The 20501-nt window shown below is 32.6% G+C and overlaps 1 protein-coding gene across 1 annotated transcript in view; it reads left to right on the top strand.

Moving 5' to 3' along the window:
- LOC149780003 (voltage-dependent calcium channel type A subunit alpha-1-like) overlaps positions 1-20501 on the top strand; it is a 384117-nt gene that overhangs the window by 126299 nt on the left and 237317 nt on the right. The window contains exons 4-9 of the mRNA XM_089937395.1: positions 1576-1681; positions 3504-3643; positions 10482-10576; positions 13318-13485; positions 16596-16613; positions 16842-17053. Coding sequence (XP_089793521.1) covers positions 1576-1681; positions 3504-3643; positions 10482-10576; positions 13318-13485; positions 16596-16613; positions 16842-17053 — 739 coding nt within the window. The remainder of the gene's footprint in view (positions 1-1575; positions 1682-3503; positions 3644-10481; positions 10577-13317; positions 13486-16595; positions 16614-16841; positions 17054-20501) is intronic.

Here is a 20501-nt window from a genome sequence, read left to right on the forward strand (position 1 = left end):
GTAGAATATTGAGATATAGCAGCCGTATTGTTCCTTGTTAGTCATATTTTGCACCAGAGTTCGTGTCTCATAACTTTAAAATTCTACTAAAACATCGTCGAATCCACCCGTCTGCGTATATCATGGGGAATATCCAGTCTCTCTCAGAGTTCATTGCGATCAATTCCATTTATATCTGTCAACTTTTTGAAGTTTACATGCACCTTGTGAAAAGTGAACTAATAGAATTACATTATAGTGACCGTTTTTGCTGATATATCTTATTCGTCTCAGTTATTTTTGCTTTGTAATTACTTTATTTTAGAAACAAGACAAGCATGACGGGATTTCATATAAAAGACTGAGAACATTCTGACTGGACCCTATGCTAAATACTCCTGTCTCGTTCAAGGATGCTATAACTTTCGGTTTTCATTGCCTATACTTTTCAAGATGGTATAGCTTTCGGTTTTCACCGCCTAGACTTTTCAAGATGGTATAGCTTTCGGTTTTCATCGCCTAGACTTTATCAAGATGTTAAAGCTTTTATCGCCTGGACTTTGTCACATTTAGATCTAAATTCTTAAGGATTTATTACAAATTGTTTTCCTGTCAGCCTGTGGTGTCTTCACTATATTTTATGACTTCATTTCTCTCTCTCTCTCTCTCTCTCTCTCTCTCTCTCTCTCTCTCTCATAGAGTCCATAAAGTATCGTTTAAAATTCGACAGAAACTAAAGCAATAAACTTGAATAATTTAAATCAGCTTTGCCTGTAGTGTATAGCAATGTCCAAAGTGTCACATTTACACTAAAATGTTTATAATATTTTTTAATATATCAAATCAATGGCAACAAAATTTCCGTAGAATTATATACCGTTCCTATATGTAGGTTCGTATACATGCATGGTGTTAACTCAATGCCATCCGTCTATTTGCTTTACCTTATTAGACATCCATGTTCACACCGCACTGCTGGTATTCGTTATGACATTATAATTGCAATCTTTAAACTTTTCTCGTACATATATAAAGAATACATATCATCTGGCGAATAACAATCCCTTTCAAGTGCACTGGATAAAGCAAAGGATCACGTGTGTCAGGGATTGATTAAGATAAATGTAATAAAGTGACAACGAACAGTGCGAAACTAGTATCTAATTAGCCTTAAACTTTACAGGGATGTTTCGCAAATATAACCGTTTTTCTGTTTTATTCGTTTGCCATGTCTGTTTTGTATTTGCCTTTGAAAAAGACTCATTAAAGAGTCGAAAGCGCTCATGCTAGTTAGATACTAGTTTCGCACTGTTCGCTGTCAGTTGATTGCATTCATATATATATGTATATATATATATATATATATATATATATATATATATATATATATATATATATATACATACATACATACATACATACATACATACATACATACCGTTAGATGTACATTTCCTGATATGAAAGAACGTCACGTGAATGAATGGCTATGGGTGAGAGGATGATAGAGAGAAATTTTGATTTTTGTAAAGTTAAATGTAGTTGTATAAATTTAACAGTCGGCATACAAAATATTTCCCTTAACATCTGCCCCACGCCTTTTGAGTACATGGTGTTGCTGACGATTATTGCCAACTGTGTGGTTTTGGCGCTTGAGGAACACCTTCCCGAGGACGACAAGACACCGCTTGCCATGCAGCTGGTAAGTATTATACCTCAGATATCAGAGTACCTTGGATTGTTGGAGAGATTTGTTATAGTGTAGATGGGTTATGTTCCTATTTTGTGTCGGTGACATATATAGTTGCTCAATTCACAGCCTTAAGTTTGGTGAGATTAGACAGCATGGATTCTAATATAAGTCATGGTTTCGCACGATGCACGTCGGGACAAACTTAGAAAATAAGGCAATGTTAGTTTTAAAGAAAATAAAATTTTATAACAATGGTTATCGCCAAAACTTCGTACATGTTACTCCGTTTAGGTGAGGAATTTAATACACGCACGCAAGCACACACACACACACACACACACACACACACACGGTTATTGCCAATAGTCAATTACGGCGTTGTTCTCCGTGCATTGGCTTGTCCTACGAAATGTATTCTTTTCAGTAACGACCTACCTGTGCGTCGCATCTGCTAAACGGTTCATTTACTTTCCGAGCAGTTTATTTACTTGCAAAATGATATATCGGTCTTTTCCAGGGCATGCGCAGAAAAATTCAAACAACTGATAAACTTTTACGAAATGTTACACCGTAAGCAATGCATCCATAATGACACGATACACTCGTTGAGAAACAGGAACTGAAATAAACCCGAAAAATTATGATGAGTACAGTGTAGGTCCTTTACCTTTCACTCCATTAAACAACCAGATGCATTTAGTGGCCAGCCATATACTTTGTTTCCAAACATATTCCCAATCTATTTTAAGTCACCCGTATAGCCCTATTTCTTGTATTCCTTTCTTAGCATGGTTGCTGCAGAGATTCAATGCTTTCCTATACAGCCATCTTCTAAATGCATCTGGTTTGGCTTTCATAAAACGGATCAAAGTTGTATAAAATCTGAGCTCAAGGTATGCCCACTTATCATTTAAAAACTATAATAGATTTTTAAAAAAAAAAAATTTGAATTTGTATTAAACGTTAAGTTTTAAACGAGTTTACTTCTTAGGCTGACATACGTTCCTTAAATTTGACTTCAGAATTATTACAGAGAAAGATAATTATGAGTTGGGTCCGAATAATTATTTTTATGAAAAGTATGGTCGTTTGATTTGAACGACCATTTGAGTGCAATATTAACGATATCATAGCATGGCAATGTGAACCAAGTAACTTTCCACACAGAGGCAGTTGATTTAACACGGGTGTCGAACCCGCAGTTCTTATATGAGGAGTCCGACGCTCCGACGCTCTACCACATGAGCTATGAAAGCGATGCCAGATTTTAAACAACTGACATATTTCAAGTGTCATTTTGCAGATGCCAATATATATATATATATATATATATATATATATATATATATATATATATATATATATATATATATATATATATATATATATAGATAGATACATACATACATACATACATACACTTACTTCGTTTGCCAATCAACTCCTACATCATCTTTGTTAAAAGGAACAGAGATTCTAAGTTCTTTAAAAAAACTTTTGTGTCACGCTTATGACCATAATAATCGATGCAAGTCATAACATTTTACGTACATTCGAATCATTTAAGTCTTTATATAAAATATTTAAGATTTGTTTTAAATTTTACCATATTTCTCTTTATTTGATCACTGTCAAGATGCGCATCGTTCACAATAATTATCATCATTTCTTTTTAATCAATTTAAAAAAAAATTTTTTTTTTTCTTTTTTTTGTAATTCTTGTTTTTCGCTTGTTTGACATATCTTAGTCCATTCAACTATCCCTTCGTTTCTTCCTTTGATTACTCGTTTATTTATATTTGAAATATCTAATCATGCATTTTGTTTTCAGGACGCGACGGAGGTGTATTTTTTAGGAATATTTTGTGTAGAAGCACTTTTGAAAATAGTAGCTCTTGGATTCATATTACACAAAGGATCGTATCTTCGTAATGTGTGGAATATATTGGATTTTGTTGTAGTAGTTACAGGGTAAGTACCATCTTCTCTGATTTAAATTTCTTCAAATATATTTAATTTTAAGATCATACAAATATTTATTTATTTCCATAGTAACTTTCTCAAATTATGTTTATGGGGTTTGTTTTTTATTGTCTAAAAACAGTTCATGCATTTACACTAAAGAAATAAGCGTGTACACGTATAACCTCTCAAACGGGTATGCTTTTTAATCGATTGATTTAATGCAATGATTTATGCATTCCCACTGCGTACTTATGTTAGACTATTTCAGCTAAATTTTATATTGATTTTATATAATGGCATACATGTTGGTTCTAGTGTGGATCGTTTCCTTCATTAAATATAGATTTCACAGTGTATTATACCCACAATCATATCCCGACTGATTAACTGAATAAAATATTAATCGATTACAAACACGTTGCATGCAGACTTAATGCCAAATATTGGATCTCACTCTCCTGTACCTGAACCCAAGTCGACAGCTCTTCTTCCCACTCCAAAGGTGAACGATTTGCAGATATCATACAGCTATATAAAGAGGGATAGATAGATAGATAGATATGGATGGATGGATAATTCATTGTGACTTATCTATATTGTTATCTACATAAATGTATTCTGGTCAGTGTACTGTATCCGATGCTAATAAACGTATGTATGTGGATTTTAATTCTAAATTAAGACACAGCTTCAGCTTTTCATTTAAAATTATCAGGGTCATCGATAGCGTGCTTCCTAATTTCGATGAACCGGCGGTAAGGTTCATGAGAGTGCTTCGACCTATAAAACTTTTAACTAGGGTCAAACGTAAGTCAGCCATCGTTTGTTTCACCTAAACTTTGACCGTAGATTTATCATGTGCTTGGTCAGGTGGCAGACAACCCAAAGTATGTTCTCTACGCTTTAGCTTGAACTTGGGAAAGCTTCGTAAATGTAACTTCTGAGGTAACCCCCGGATCGCGACCCAGCCCAGTGTCGCGGGAACGTTCTATTAGGTCGTCAGGATTTATTTTTGGAGGCTGGCAAATCTTATCAAAAATGTGAACACGGATTTATGAGACTAATATATATATATATATATATATATATATATATATATATATATATATATATATATATATATATATATATATATATATATTTAGCGTCGCGGCCAAAAAAGGTTGAGAACCACTGTTCAAAGCTTATGTTTAAGCATCTCTTCTTCTGTATAGTCTTGAAGAAAATGATGAGTTCATATCGAAAAAGGGGTGTCCCTCCCCCTTCTCCGGTGATTTCAATTAACCTGTTCGAAATTTATGGATAATTTTGTTTTAGATCTATTCAAAAGTTCAAAGAACAAGCAGATTGTAAGGGACAATATCGATCTTTTGAGACTGGTTTCAATTATTTATGACATCCATTACCTTTCAACACGAATGATCTCACTACACTCGAGTGGAAATACAAGACACCCAGTCTGGAAAAAATGAATGAAATGTTAGTATCGTCATAGTCAATAAGATGCTCCAGGTATTCGCTACAAGCCCAGATAAAGTATGGACTGACTATTTTAATTTCTGGAATTTAAACATAAATACAGCTCTTTTTAATTATTTTAAGAAAATAAAGATCACATCCATTACATTACTCAAAGAAAAAAATTGTCTCGAGATAAAAGATATATGACTCGAAATAAAAATCTCCCACTTCCCCCGACAAATAATGATCGGTCACTAACAGTTATCATAATGGCCTGATGCAAAATAAAATCAGTAATAAAACAAGAAATTTCTGACCATCAGATTTGTCGTGCATAAACCTAACTGTCGGACTTAGAAAGTCGATAACATACGTCATCTTAAAGTCAAAAGCATGAGGAATAAAACAATGTTCACCTTTTTCCTGTTAAAGGACAAGGTCTCATTTTAAGTCAAAGTTCAAGCTAAACTCTCAATTTTATACACTCAACATCAGAAACACTCATGTAGGCGTACACGAATCTAGACGTTCAGAACATTGATTTTTCCTCAAGGTAATTAGAAATTTAAGAGAAAATGAAACAAATAATATGTTTGAATTTTCATTCACCTGTATCAGGTGGAACGTATCATGGTAAGGATGTATCCCTTAGCCTTGGTAGCAGTTATTAGTTTCACTGCAATGACCTAAATTCTACTCAAGTACCTTTACATTTCGCATAAAATAAAGAGGCCTTCTGATTTTAAAGTTAATAGTTTAAAGGTCAAGGTCATTATTATATGACCTGCGAACTTGATTTCTGTTATATGCATCGACGTTAGCTGTCTCCTGTTTCTTTTCCCCTTAGATATATGATGCTCATGTACGTAGAAACCAGGTTTTTCTATTTCAATGTGAAAATGTAACAGGGCAAAGATGCAATGTACCAGTATGAAGAAAACAGTTTCAACATGGCTTCTTAAGTACTGGCATATTGTGCATGGAAAGTTACAAGTATGTTGCATATAGGTAGAAAAAAAAAGCTGACAGGCCAAGGCCATCAGAGCATGAAGCAGTCATATGGGTTCTAGCATTGCTTCAAAGATACGATTGTGTGAGGTATTTTCCCCAAAAGATGCAAAAGACCTACACTATTCCAAGCTCGAACGCCTATGGTCAGTGTATGGTCAGTGCTGCTTCAGTCTAAAAAAAAGTTAAAATTAAGGTCCGTTCTGAGATTTATCTTTTTCTTCTAAATAAATGTAAAATGTTTAACCCAAAGACCTAACTTTTGATACGATATCAGTGTCGTCAATCAATTTTGTAGTTTAGCTATCACACTTGTCATAATATGCCATATTCACATTCATAGTTTTTATATGTACATACATTCTACGGACTTAATGTGCTTCTGAAAGTGACTTAGGATCAAAACCCAAGGTATTGATAAAAGAAAATCGGGTTCGCACTATGAGATTGAAAGTGATTTAAGATAGGTCATTAAAACAGTATGTCCATCTTTCCACGTATTCTTTACCATGTACTCACTGCATTAACACGATACTTAAAATATTAAAAACCAATCTGTCATGTCTGAGTTGCTGGACAATGTGTGGATCAGCAGTTTTTGCAATATGGAAAGCGATCTTGCTTGAATAGTGAACAATTTCAGTCCCACTCTTTTATGATGTGGAATATGAAAAGTACCTACCATCTATGTTGACCTTAATAAATGACAAATGGCATAGTTCTGTAGTCATTTAGTTAAGACACGGAATGTGAAAATTCTATGCGTCATATATGTTGACTCGAACAAATGACAACTGTCATAGCTCCATCATCATTTGGTACTCAGTGTCAGGTTGTTTTCGTTTCCGTACCGCTTATCTGTAATGTTGTAGTTTTCCATTTATGCCAATAAATGGCAGGATGTATTTACTTTATCCATAGCATTTTTGGCAACTAAACAGGAATGCTGATATATATTTCGGCGTTAATAAAACCGAAATGCCATTAGTTTTTGGGGCTCTGAAAGAAAGGAAAATGCTAGGTTTTTGTATTAGCTCTTTAAAAGATGACACAAATGCTATTATTTGCAATGGTCTAAAAATTTAAATGTGAGTTTATGTTTGACTGAAAGAAAAATAAAGAACATTAAATAACGAAACTCCGGGTTTTTTTATTGACTCGTGTTACGACACAATGGTCTTAAACTAAGCAACGGAAAAGAGCGAAAACCAACAAGTTCTGTATAATTTAACAAATAATTTATTTCCAAAGTGTCAATTAAGTGAAAATTTAAAAACGACGTACAGTATTGTGAATTAAATTCCAAATAGTCCAAAAAGTTCTATCACAAGTCCATATGTTCCAATACAATCCCGCCTGTGTTCCAAATAAATTTCTATATTGAATGTGTTGATGTGCCTTTAGTCTCAAGTATGCTAATGTGCCAATGGCCTGGAATATGGTGACGTGTTAACAGTCTTTTCATGTATCACAATAATATAAACCAAAAGGTCCTTTTCTGAATTAACTATAATTTCAAATTAATGTTTTAGTCCAAGATTATGATTGAGCACTTTGCAATTTAAGAGAATAATAACATGACTAAATAAATCCAGCCAAAGTAAAAACTCATCAAACAATAAGACTGAATCCACTTTGGATGTTAAGGCAAGTGCGAATAATTCCATTGTAAACAAATTGATATAACCCTCCACTTGACATAGGTCGCATTTACCATTTTCTGGAAATGCTCTGATGACTTTATGGAAAATTTCCTGTCAGAATCGAGACTGTATTCTCAAACTGACGTAAACGTGTTTACAATTAATAATGATATAAATATTTCATTTATACGCATATAAAAATATTAACTATGTAATAAATAAAATGTCACTGGTCAGGTGCACCAGTTAAACTGATTTCGAATAAAGGTCAAATACAAGTTACAGATATCTATAACATGTAATAATAGAGAAAAACCAACAAACAATACAGTAAATGTAAAGAAAACCTTTAAAAAAAAACTGGTATACTTTTTGCACACATCTTTCCACAATTCACTAACCAGTTATCTATGACTATCATTATGTGACGGATAACACCGTTTCTGTGTCCACCTTCTGATTGTTTTCTTTATGCTGTGCGATAATTACAAGTCTCAGTTCAGACCACATACACTAAATACTAGTTGATTGAGTTTGATACTGTAATAAATCAGGCTGATTCCATAAAAATCAATTATTAGTGAATTAAACTGAATACTCAGTAATACAGCTTAATATTTTTGCCAGGACTCCGTTGTTTTTTTTTTTGTTTTTTTTTTTTTGTTTTTTTTGGATGGATCAGTTCTTCACTAATAACATCTTCACACAATTTTGCTGCTTCACTTTTCATCTACATAAGTAGGTGATTACAGTTTTCTTAAAAGGCAAACTCACAGTACACAAACATGTACTGGACACGGTATGCTTTGCTAATGCAGTTCATATGAGTGTGGTTCAGTGACATTTATTTGTGTTTAATGTTTACAGTGACTGTATTACACTCACCTGGTTTAAATTGCCCTTAACACCACAATCTTAGGTTGGATCTACTAAGCCAATTTTTTTGGAATACCACGTGCAGAAGCTTATATTTCCCAAAGGACTTGGAGCTTGTTGTAACTTCATTGGTTGTAAATCAATTAAAATCAACCAACACACTAAATAGTGTAAATTGGTCTGACGTCACCTGTAACACTTAGATGTTCAAGACTAGAGTGTGAATCTAAATGGCAATTCACGGTCGCCATGAATGACGATGTTCTTTTGTGCTTTGTATATATTTGTCAATATGATGCCATTTTCTCAAGCAATAATTAATTAACTTCATGGCCAATTATTTTATTCGAGTTTAAATATTGACCTTAACTTTTATTCGCCATTCCCATGATGCAATAGGCTTCTCAATCTCTAATAAACTTTTATTCGCCATTCCCATGATGAAAAAGGCTTCTCAATCTCTAATACATCCAATTGTTGTTGTTGTAGGGTTTAACGCCACTTTTCAGCACAAGATAGGCTATACATGGCGGCCAGTAATATCCAATTGTAATGTCAGGCAGAAAGATCGTGATGATTTAATGGAAATTTATAGCGTGAGGTATTTCTGAAGATACTTGCAGATTTTTCACTGAGTTAGGGGTTTAACAGTTGACCTTGAAATGTGACCTTGACCTTTTGGGATGAAAACGTCAACGCTGTTTTATATATTCCTTACGTCATGGTGTTTCAACTGATACATGTTGCCAACTTTCCTTACGAACTTCCCACATATACACAACTGATTCTGGGCGAAAGCATAAACTCTGTGAAGTATAAATTGCATTTAGAATCAATTCAGACAAGATCATACGTGATATTTTGCAAAGACATAAAATGTTATTACAAAATGACCTTCACTAATGTTCAGATGTGCAGAGTCAGATTAAGATAGTATGTGTATCTGTAGTTATTAGGTGAACAGTCCATCAAATTATATTTGGCCCTATTCAGCGGTAGCGGGTATGAAAGACAAAAAACCTTTGGAAAGTAGTACATTTTATTCTATACCATACTGGTACTAGATAATTTGGTGCATGTCCTCAGTGGCGTCACTAGCGTTGGTTTCCAGTGTAGTAACTCAGGGTGTCACCCACGCATGGACCTCCTTCCGCAACATACCATACATAATCCTTCGTAATGTCATTTTGGTGTCACTCCCTCCGATGGTGTCACTAAGTGCGGTCCGCAACCCCTCCCCCCCCCCCCATCCAGTGACGCCACTGCATGTCATTTAGTTTTGTGAGTGGTTCTCAACCATCAAAATTACGTGCGTCTATTGAATTAATTTTTTCATGAGTAATTGGTATGAGTAACAATTATTGATACAAAAGTAAGTTCAATTGTAAACCTTGGACTTAATCTTCGGGCTCTCAGTTTTCCCTCAAATTTCTGCGAACTTTTTCACATAGCGAAACTATATAATCCAATTATTCACACAAAAATTCAACTACAAATTAATGTTGATTTTCAACTACTAAACAGGTTATAACATATGTGAATTATCGCATTCAACTATTAAACAGTATATAATATGTGAATTATAGCATTCAACTATTAAACAAGTTTTAACAAATGTGAATTATAGCATTCAACTATTAAACAAGTTATAACATATGTGAATTATAACATTCAACTATTAAGCAGGTTATAACAAATGTGACTTATATGATTCAAAAGTTTTCTATATATGGTCATGGAATTTTGTTGATTATATATGTGTACCATTATTAAGTTTGCTAATTCTATTTCTATATTCTTTCTTCTACATCCCAGAGGTAACCTTAAGCATGAATTTTCTTCTTCCCTTTTCCAAGGTTTATCACCATTTCTGCCTCTAGTATACTAGATCTGCGGACCCTAAGGGCAGTAAGAGTTCTTCGACCCTTAAAGCTGGTTTCGGGGATCCCTAGTAAGTTTCTATAACAATTCACATTTTTTCTGTCCTGTATTTTCTATATTTTATGGTGCAAGAAATGCATGTATGGTGTGAGGCAATGCATATTGTTATAGTTTTCAACTCACTTCAGCTTAAAACAAGTATTACTGTATTATTTATTTCATTAACTGAGCTGCTCTGTTCTCATTTTATTAAATCTTTAAAGTCAACCAGCCGACGGGTTTTGAAATTTCTTTTTAAGAAGGGAAAATATATTTTTTCTTCTATAAGTCTTGTACTTACTTGTTGAATTGAATCACTTTATTTCATTGCTAGATAATAGCCTATTGAAATTGATGTATTAATAATTCAACAACTTTCTACTTGTCATACTTAGTGATGGTGGTGGCATAGGATTTATGGATCGACCACTTAAATGTTGGGTCGGGGGATATTATTATATTCATTACATTAGCTGAAAACAATTATCTTGAGATAAAAGAAGAAACAAAATGTCCTTGTTCAAAAGAAACCCCCCTCCCCATGTACTAAATGGTTACTCCCTTAGAGCTCTTAAGCATGTCATCACTAAATAAGGCCAAGAACTTGAAGAATTAGGGTAACCTCATCTATTCTTTCTATATATGGCAAGGCACTTAAATTTTTTAGGTAGCCTCATCTATACATTCTAAATATGACAAGGAACTTGAACAACTAACGTAACCTCATCTGTTCTTTCTAAATATGACAAGTGACTTGAAGAGCCAAGGTAACCTCATCTATTCATTCTAAATATGGCAAGGCACTTAAAAATTAAGGTAACCTCATCTATTCTTTCTAAATATGACAAGGGACTTGAAGAACCAAGGTAACCTCATCTATTCATTCTGTATTTGGTAAGGCACTTACAAATTTTAGGTAGCCTCATCTATACATTCTAAATATGGCAAGGCACTTAAAAATTAAGGTAACCTCATCTATTCTTTCTGTATTTGGCAGGCACGTACATTTTTTAGGTAGCCTCATCTATACATTCTAAATATGGCAAGGCACTTAAAATTTAGGTAAGATCATCTATATATTCTAGATATGGCAAGGCACTTAAAATTTTAGGTAACCTCATATATTCTTTCTGAATATGACAAGGGACTTGAAGAATTAAGGCAACTTCATCTATTCTTTCTGTATTTGGCAAGGCACTTAAAATGTTTAGGTAACATCATCTATACATTCTTAATATGACAAGGGCCTTGCAGAATTAAGATAACCTCATCTGTACATTCCGTATTTGGCAAGTCACTTAAAATTTTTAGGTAGCCTCATCTCTTCTTTCTAAATATGACAAGGGTCTTGAAGAATTAAGGTAACCTCATCTATTCATTCTGTATTTGGCAAGGCACTTAAAAATTTAGGTACGTTCATCTATACATTCTAGATATGGCAAGGCACTTAAAATTTAGGTACGTTCATCTATACATTCTAGATTTGGCAAGGCACTTAAAATTTTTAGGTAGCCTCATCTATACATTCTAAATATGGCAAGGCACTTAAAAATTAAGGTAACCTCATGTATTCTTTCTGTGTTTGCAAGGCACTTAAAAATTTTAGGTAGCCTCATCTATACATTCTAAATATGGCAAGGCACTTAAAAATTTAGGTAAGATCATCTATACATTCTAGATATGGCAAGGCACTTAAAAGTTTAGGTAACCTCATCTATTCATTCTAAATATGACAATGGACTTGAAGAATTAAGGTAACCTCATCTATTCTTTCTGTATTTGGCAAGGTACTTAAAATTTTGTAGGTAGCCTCATCTATACATTCTAAAAATACAAGGCACTTAAAAATTTAGGAAAGGTCATCTATACATTCTAAATAAGACAAGGGACTTGAAGAATTAAGGTAACCTCACCTGTTCATTCTAAATATTGTAAGGTACTTGAGGAATAAAAAGTAGCCCCATCTATCCATTCTAAATATGGCAAAGGACCTAAAGAATTATGGTAACCTCATCTATCAATTCAAAAGATGGCAAGGGACTTGAAGAATTATAGCAACCTTGTCTATCCATTCAAAATATTGCAAGGAACTTGAAGAATTTAGGGTAACCTCATCTATTCTTTCTATATTTGGCAAGGCACTTAAAATGTTTAGGTAACCTCATCTATACACTCTAAATATGACAAGGGACTTGAAGAATTAAGGTAACCTCATCTATTCTTTCTGTATATGGTAAGGCACTTAAAATATTAAGGTAATCTCAAATATTCATTCTAAATATTGCAAGGGACTTGAAGAATAAAAAGTAGCCCCATCTATCCATTCTAAATATGGCAAAGGACATAAGAATTACGATAACCTCATCTATCCATTCTAAAGATGGCAAGGGATTTGAAGATTTATAGTAACCTTGTCTATCCATTCTTTATATGGCAAGGGACTTGAAGAATTAAAGTAACCTTGTCTATCCATTTAAAGTATTGCAAGGAACTTGAAGAATTAGAGTGTCTATCCATTTAAAGTATTGCAAGGAACTTGAAGAATTAGAGTAGCCTCTTCCTTCCATTCTTTACCTTAATATTTCCTAAATTTATAAGACAAATTATGGGGGAATCATCATGTAAACTTCCCAATCTTATTCTGTCAAATCGTGCTGTACACTGTCCAATGTGTTTGAGTCAATATCTTTCTCATATTATAACAAATCTTAGGAACAAGATAATTTCATGAATGAAATATTTGTTGATAATATGCTTTATTTTATATTCCAGGTTTGCAAGTAGTTTTGAAGTCCATCATTCGAGCTATGGCACCCTTGTTACAAGTGTGTCTATTAGTTTTATTTGCAATCACCATGTTTGCCATTATTGGGCTTGAATTTTATAATGGTGCATTCCACAATGCATGTTTCAGAAATGGAACAGTGGGTTCTAATGAAGGTGAGATATTGTTTGCAACAGCAACCTGAAAGCAACAAAAAGTACAATAATAATAATGATAAATGTTGTCAGCTTAATCATAGTCATCATCTGCACAGCATTAATTATATTCATCATTGTCAATGTTGTCATCATTATTATTTTCAGCAGCAGCAACAAAAGCAAGTTATTTTTGTTTTTGTCTTTGTCCTTGTTCTTCTTATTCTTCTTATAATTGTCATCATCAGCAACAAAAGCATCTTAATCAAACATTTGGCAAATAACTCATCTATGTCATTATTTTAACCTTTTGACCCCACCCAAAGTTAGCACAGATAAAATGTAGGTCACATCACATACCTCTGAGGGAGGCTGTCTTATTCTGACTAAAGTTGTGCTAAAACAGCGAGACTAGTCAAAATTTGTTATCATATTTTTTTTACTGCACATATTTTTTTTTAAATCTTCCTGAAATAAAGGAAAAAATAAAACTTAAGGTATGTCCATCTATCAAATATATAGCAAATGTTAAATGAGTAATGAAAGAAAAGGGAGAGCATTCATGATGATCTTGATTCCTTGTTAAATTAGGGTTACACATGACCAGCCTTTGAGCAAGGTGAACTAGGCAGTTGCCTTGGGTCATATGCCTTCAGGGCCCCATGCTCCAGTTGACCAAAACAGTAGGTATAATTTCCCAAGGTGGATGAGGGAGCAATTTAAAAATAAAAAAATAAGCCTTCTCAAATAGTTTTATATAAAACAAACTCTTACTCTGATTTGTATAAAAAATGAACCTGTTATATCCATTATATTAATTTAAAATAAATTTTCTTGTGGTAAATTGAAACAAAAATTTTGACAAGAAATACATCCACCCTCCTCCCCATTAAATGGTTGGTCACTTTCAGGCACATTTACAAACAAACAGTGCTCATAATCCCTACTTTTTAAATCTAAAATTGTTGTTGCATCACTGATTCCCCAGTGAAATTTAGATTCTTGGCTGTAACAATGAAATATTGTATTTTGGCTTAGCACCACAGAAATACATGACTCAATTATACCAACATGCTGTGCAGACATGTGCAAAATCATATTTTCCAGTTGCATAGCTACCAGTGTGTGGTAATGTACTGGATCAATAAGTATAATGGGCTTGAAATCAGGTGAAAACCTTGATAATTTATAGATGGCAAGAACTTTTGAATGAGATAAACCAATCACCTGACTTGTCATTTTAATGTCTCATCAAAACAAAGGTTTTATTTAGGCTGTCTCATGTTCTCAATCATGTGTAAGAGATGTTTTGGACTATTCAAAGGAAATGCAAACATGCAGGTCAATGCTTAAAAGCAGGTCAATGCAAAAATGCAGTAGTCATAATGTTGTATAAATTATTTCTGTATTCATAGGTATAAAATCTGCATGCACCTGTGAACAGTAAAACTCCAGAACTACAGTCACATAATGGACTGGAATATTAGGGGTTTGCAATCAGAGGTACATTAAAAAAGAGCAAAATTATGTATTAAAATAAGAGACATGAGTTGATTGCTCATCTGTAGTTAAAGATGGTGATCATAATAAAAGATGGGGAACAAAAATAATTTTTTATTTGTATTTTCTATTAATTTCAGTTTTGTCATGAAAACATTACTGAATGCACTACGGAAACTTGTTTAACTTGAAGCAACGACTGAGAATGGAATGGTTCACCATAATCAATAAATAACAAGAATTTGTCATCAGTCTCACTTTTTCTCCTCTATTCAGAATCATTACATAAGTTTGGCGTGCAATTTTTCCATTGTTTGTGATTGCAAAAGAATCATGCAAACCAGCTGATTAAACTTGTTGCTATGCAATTTGTCTGTTACTTGGTCTTCATTGTATGCAAATACGTTTCCTGTGTACAACAGAGCCAAACCTGTCTTAAAAGACTTCGTTATGCATTGGACACCACTATAGTTAGGACATCCTCAAAATATATTTTTATTATATTTAATATTCATTCAAGATATATGTCTAAAATGGACAAAGGACACAGTTTTATGTCCCAAATATTCCATCTGTTATACAAGGCACTTTATTTTTCATGCAATATACTGAGTTCAAGTTCTTCAGTTAAAAATATGACAGCATGCATGCAGGTTTTCCCATTTTTGTTTTAAACAGATTTTATTTAGAATATATGTTTTATTAAGTTCATTAAAATTGTACTAAATAATCTGGATAAAAAGATTCATTGAAAGCAAATTAAATATTCATGTGAATGACCTTGACATCAAGATAGACTTCTGGATATTTCTCCAAATAAATGAGGCTTTTTATAAAAGACAGCCCTTGACTGTCACATTTTTACAGGTCACACTATATTTTGATAAAGTCCCTGACTGTCCTATCTACACAGGTCACACTATATTTTGTCCCTGTCTGTCCTATCTTTACAGCCTACACTATGTTTTGACAAAGTTCTTGACTATCCTGTCTCTTCAGGTTATTCTTTGTTAAAACAAAGTCCATTACTGTCCTATCTATGTATGTTACACAATATTTCAGCAGTCTCTTATTGTCCTATCTATGTATGTAACACAATATTTTGGCAGTTCTCCTTTTGTCCTATCAATGTATGTTACACAATATCTAGGCAGTCTCTTATTGTCCTGTTGATGTATATTGCACAATAATGTAGCAATCTCTTATTGTCCTATCTATGTATGTTACACAATATTTTGGAAGTCTCTTATTGTCCTATCTAAGTAGGTTATGCTAAATTTAGACAGAGTCCTTGACTTTCATCTCTGTATTGGTAACAATATATTTATACAACAATTAGTTGTATGTATTTGTTTGTCCCAGGATCCTTAAGAAGAAAACAAATTTAAATTTGATCTTTGTTAAAAATATTAATCAAATGTTTCTTGCAATCGCCCTTAGAATACATCCACTAGCAAAACTTGGACCCATTGACATTTTTATAATAGCAAATTTGTCCTTTGAATTCAGACTGCTTGCCAGTTTAAATGACTTTTCTCAGTTACATCTATAGCAGTGACTGAGAGGTTAACCTGTATACAGTGAAGTTTGTGGAGGAAGGTTTAGAGATTGTAAACTTTGACTTTTATGAGCACACGATCTTTATGTAGGTTCAGCATGTAAAAGCTATGAAGCAAATGGGTTCCTAATTCTTCTTCTTGATAAGCAGGTGTTGGGTGGGGTTGGAGGGATTATAAAGATGTGTTTCTTACACAGGTTTTACTGAATTTTATATTATCATTGGTAAAAGTCATAAATGTAACCATTTTTTAAATTTCAGAATTTACATGCTAACAGTGTTTTCCTTACTTTTTATTTTTCAGATGATATAGACTTAGGTGATGAAGTAGATATCAGGCCTTGTAGTCCTAAAAACATTGGTAGTGGTTACCAGTTAGGTGGTTTCCGTTGTAGGGAAAATATATCAAGTTGTAGATCACCTTGGAAAGGCCCAAACTATGGCATTACAAGCTTTGATAACATTGGTTATGCAATGTTAACAGTATTCCAGTGTGTTACCATGGAAGGTTGGACCACAGTGTTGTATTATGTGAGTTCTTTTAATATGTCATATGCCATTAAATTATTTTTGATTATGCTGAAAATATTTTCTCAATGTAAAATTCCACTGATTTTAAATTTAAGCAGGTTGGACTGCAGTCTAAATTCTGAAGTGAGTAGCAATCATGTCCCATTGATTCCTTTATACAGATTGATCAACACAGTGATGATTCTACTCTGTTAGCTTTAGTATTGCCTCTTCCTTAGTATGATTTATTAGACATAGATCTAATTATGATACATTATACATAGATCTAATTATGATGCATTAGACATAGATCTAATTAGGATACATTAGACATAGATCTAATTAGGATATATTAGACATAGATCTAATTATGATACATTAGACATAGATCTAATTAGGATACATTAGACATAGATCTAATTAGAATACCTTATACATAGATCTAATTAGGATGCGTTATAAATGTATCTGATTAGGATACATTAGACATAGATCTAATTATAATACATTAGGCATAGATTTAATTATGATACAGTAGACATAGATCTAATTATGATACAGTAGACATAGATCTAATTAGAATACCTTATACATAGATCTAATTAGGATACATTATAAATGTATCTGATTAGGATACATTATACATAGACCTAATTATAATACATTAGGCATAGATCTAATTATGATACAGTAGACATAGATCTAATTATGATACAGTAGACATAGATCTAATTAGGATACATTAGACATAGACCTAATATTGATTCCTTAGATGTAAATTTAACTAGGATACATTAGACAGATCTGAGCATCATACAGTGGACATAGATCTAATTATGATACATTAGATATAGATCTAATTAGGATACACTAGATATAGATTTAATTTTGATACAGTAGACATAGATCTAATGAGGATACATTAGACATATATCTAATTTGGCAATATTAGACACAGACCTAGTTTTGATTCATTAGATATAAATTTAATTAAGATACATTAGACATAGATCTGATTATGATATATTAATCACAGATCTAATAAGGATACAATAGACATATATCTAATTAGGATACATTAGACATATATCTAATTAGGATACATTAGATATAGATCTAATTGGAATACATGAGACATAAACCTAATATTGATTCATTAGCTATAAAACAAATTATGAAACATCATATATAGATCTAATTAGAATGCTTTATATATAGATCAAGTTATGATAAATTAGATACAGATCTAATTATGATATATTAGAAATAGATCTAATATTGATTCATTAGATAAAAATTGATTTTTGGTACATTAGACATAGATCTGATTAGGATATATTAGCCATAGATCTAAAAATGATACCTTAGACATATATCTAATTAGGATACATTAGACATAAACCAAATGTTGATTCATTAGCTATTGATCAAATTATGAAATATTTAACATAGATTTAATTAGAATGCTTTAGACATAGATCAAATTATAATACATTAGACATAGATCAAACTATGATAAATTAGATATAGTTCTAATTAGGATACATAAAACTTAGACCTAATTATGATACATTAGACATAGCACTAATTACTGTACATCAGACATGTATCTAATTACTCTACATCAGACATAGATCTACTTCCTCTATGTCAGACATATATCTAACCACTCTACATTAGACAGATCTAATTAATCTAAGTCAGACATAGAACTAATCACTCGACATCAGACACAGATCAAATCACTCTACATCAGACATAGAACTAATCACTCTATATCAGATATAGAACTAATCACTCTATATCAGACATAGATCTAATCACTCTACATCAGAAATAGGTCTAATTAGCCTACATCAGACATAGATCCAATTAGTCTACATCAGACATAGAACTAATCACTTTACATCAGACATAGAACTAATCACTCTATATTAGACATAGAACTAATCACTCTATATTAGACATACATCTAATTACTCTACATCTGAAATAGGTCTAATTAGTCTACATCAGACATAGATCCAATTAGTCTACATCAGACAGATCTAATTAGTCTACATCAGACATAGATCTAATTAGTCTACATCAGACATAGATCTAATTAGTCTACATCAGACATAGAACTAATCACTCTACGTCAGACATAGAACTAATCACTCTACATCAAACATAGGTCTAATTAGTCTACATCAGACATAGATCTAATTAGTCTACATCAGACATAGATCTAATTAGATCTAATTAGTCTACATCAGACATAGATCTAATTAGTCTACATCAGACATAGAACTAATCACTCTACGTCAGACATAGAACTAATCACTCTACATCAGACATAGGAATCACTCTATATCAGACATAGATCTAATCACTCTATATCAGACATAGATCTAATCACTCTATATCATACATAAAACTATTCACTCGACATCAGACATAGAACTAATCACTCTACATCATAGAACTAATCACTCTATATCAGACATAGATCTAATCGCTCTATGTCAGACATAGAACTAATCACTCCATATCAGACATAGATCTAACCACTCCATATCAGACATAGATCTAATCATTCTACATCAGACATAGGTCTAATTAGTCTACATCAGACACAGATCTAATTAGTCTACATCAGACATAGATCTAATCACTCTATATCAGACACAGATCTAATCACTCTATATCAGACATGGATCTAATCACTCTATATCAGACATAGAACTAATCACTCTACATCAGACATAGAACTAATCATTCTACATCAGACATAGGTCTAATTAGTCTACATCAGACATAGATCTAATTAGTCTACATCAGACAGATCTAATCACTCTATATCAGACATAGATCTAATCACTCTATATCAGACAAAGAATTAATCACTCTATATCAGACATAGATCTAATCATGCTACATCAGACATAGATCTAATCACTCTATATCAGACATAGATCTAATCACTCTATATCAGACATACATCTAATTACTCTACATAGGACATAGAACTAATCACTCTAAAGCGGACATACATCTAAATACTATACATCAGACATAGATCTAATTACTCTAAATCAGACATAGATCTAATCACTCTATATTAGACATACATCTAATCACTCTATATTAGACATACATCTAATCACTCTATATTAGACATACATCTAATCACTCTAAAATACACATACATATAATCACTCTAAATCAGACATAAATCTACATAATCTACATCAGACATACATCTAATCACTTTAAATCAGACATAGTTCTAATTGATCTCATTCAGACATATATCTAATTAGTCTAGATCAGACATATGTCTAATTACTGTACATCAGGCATAGATCTAAAACTCTACATCAGACATAGATCTGATTACTCTACATCAGACATAGATCTGATTACTGTACATCAGACATAGATCTGATTACTGTACATCAGACAGATATGATTACTGTACATCAGA

The sequence above is a fragment of the Sinohyriopsis cumingii genome, chromosome 16, assembly GCF_028554795.1.
Source record: "Sinohyriopsis cumingii isolate HCF-2022 chromosome 16, ASM2855479v2, whole genome shotgun sequence".
NCBI lineage: Eukaryota > Metazoa > Mollusca > Bivalvia > Unionida > Unionidae > Sinohyriopsis > Sinohyriopsis cumingii.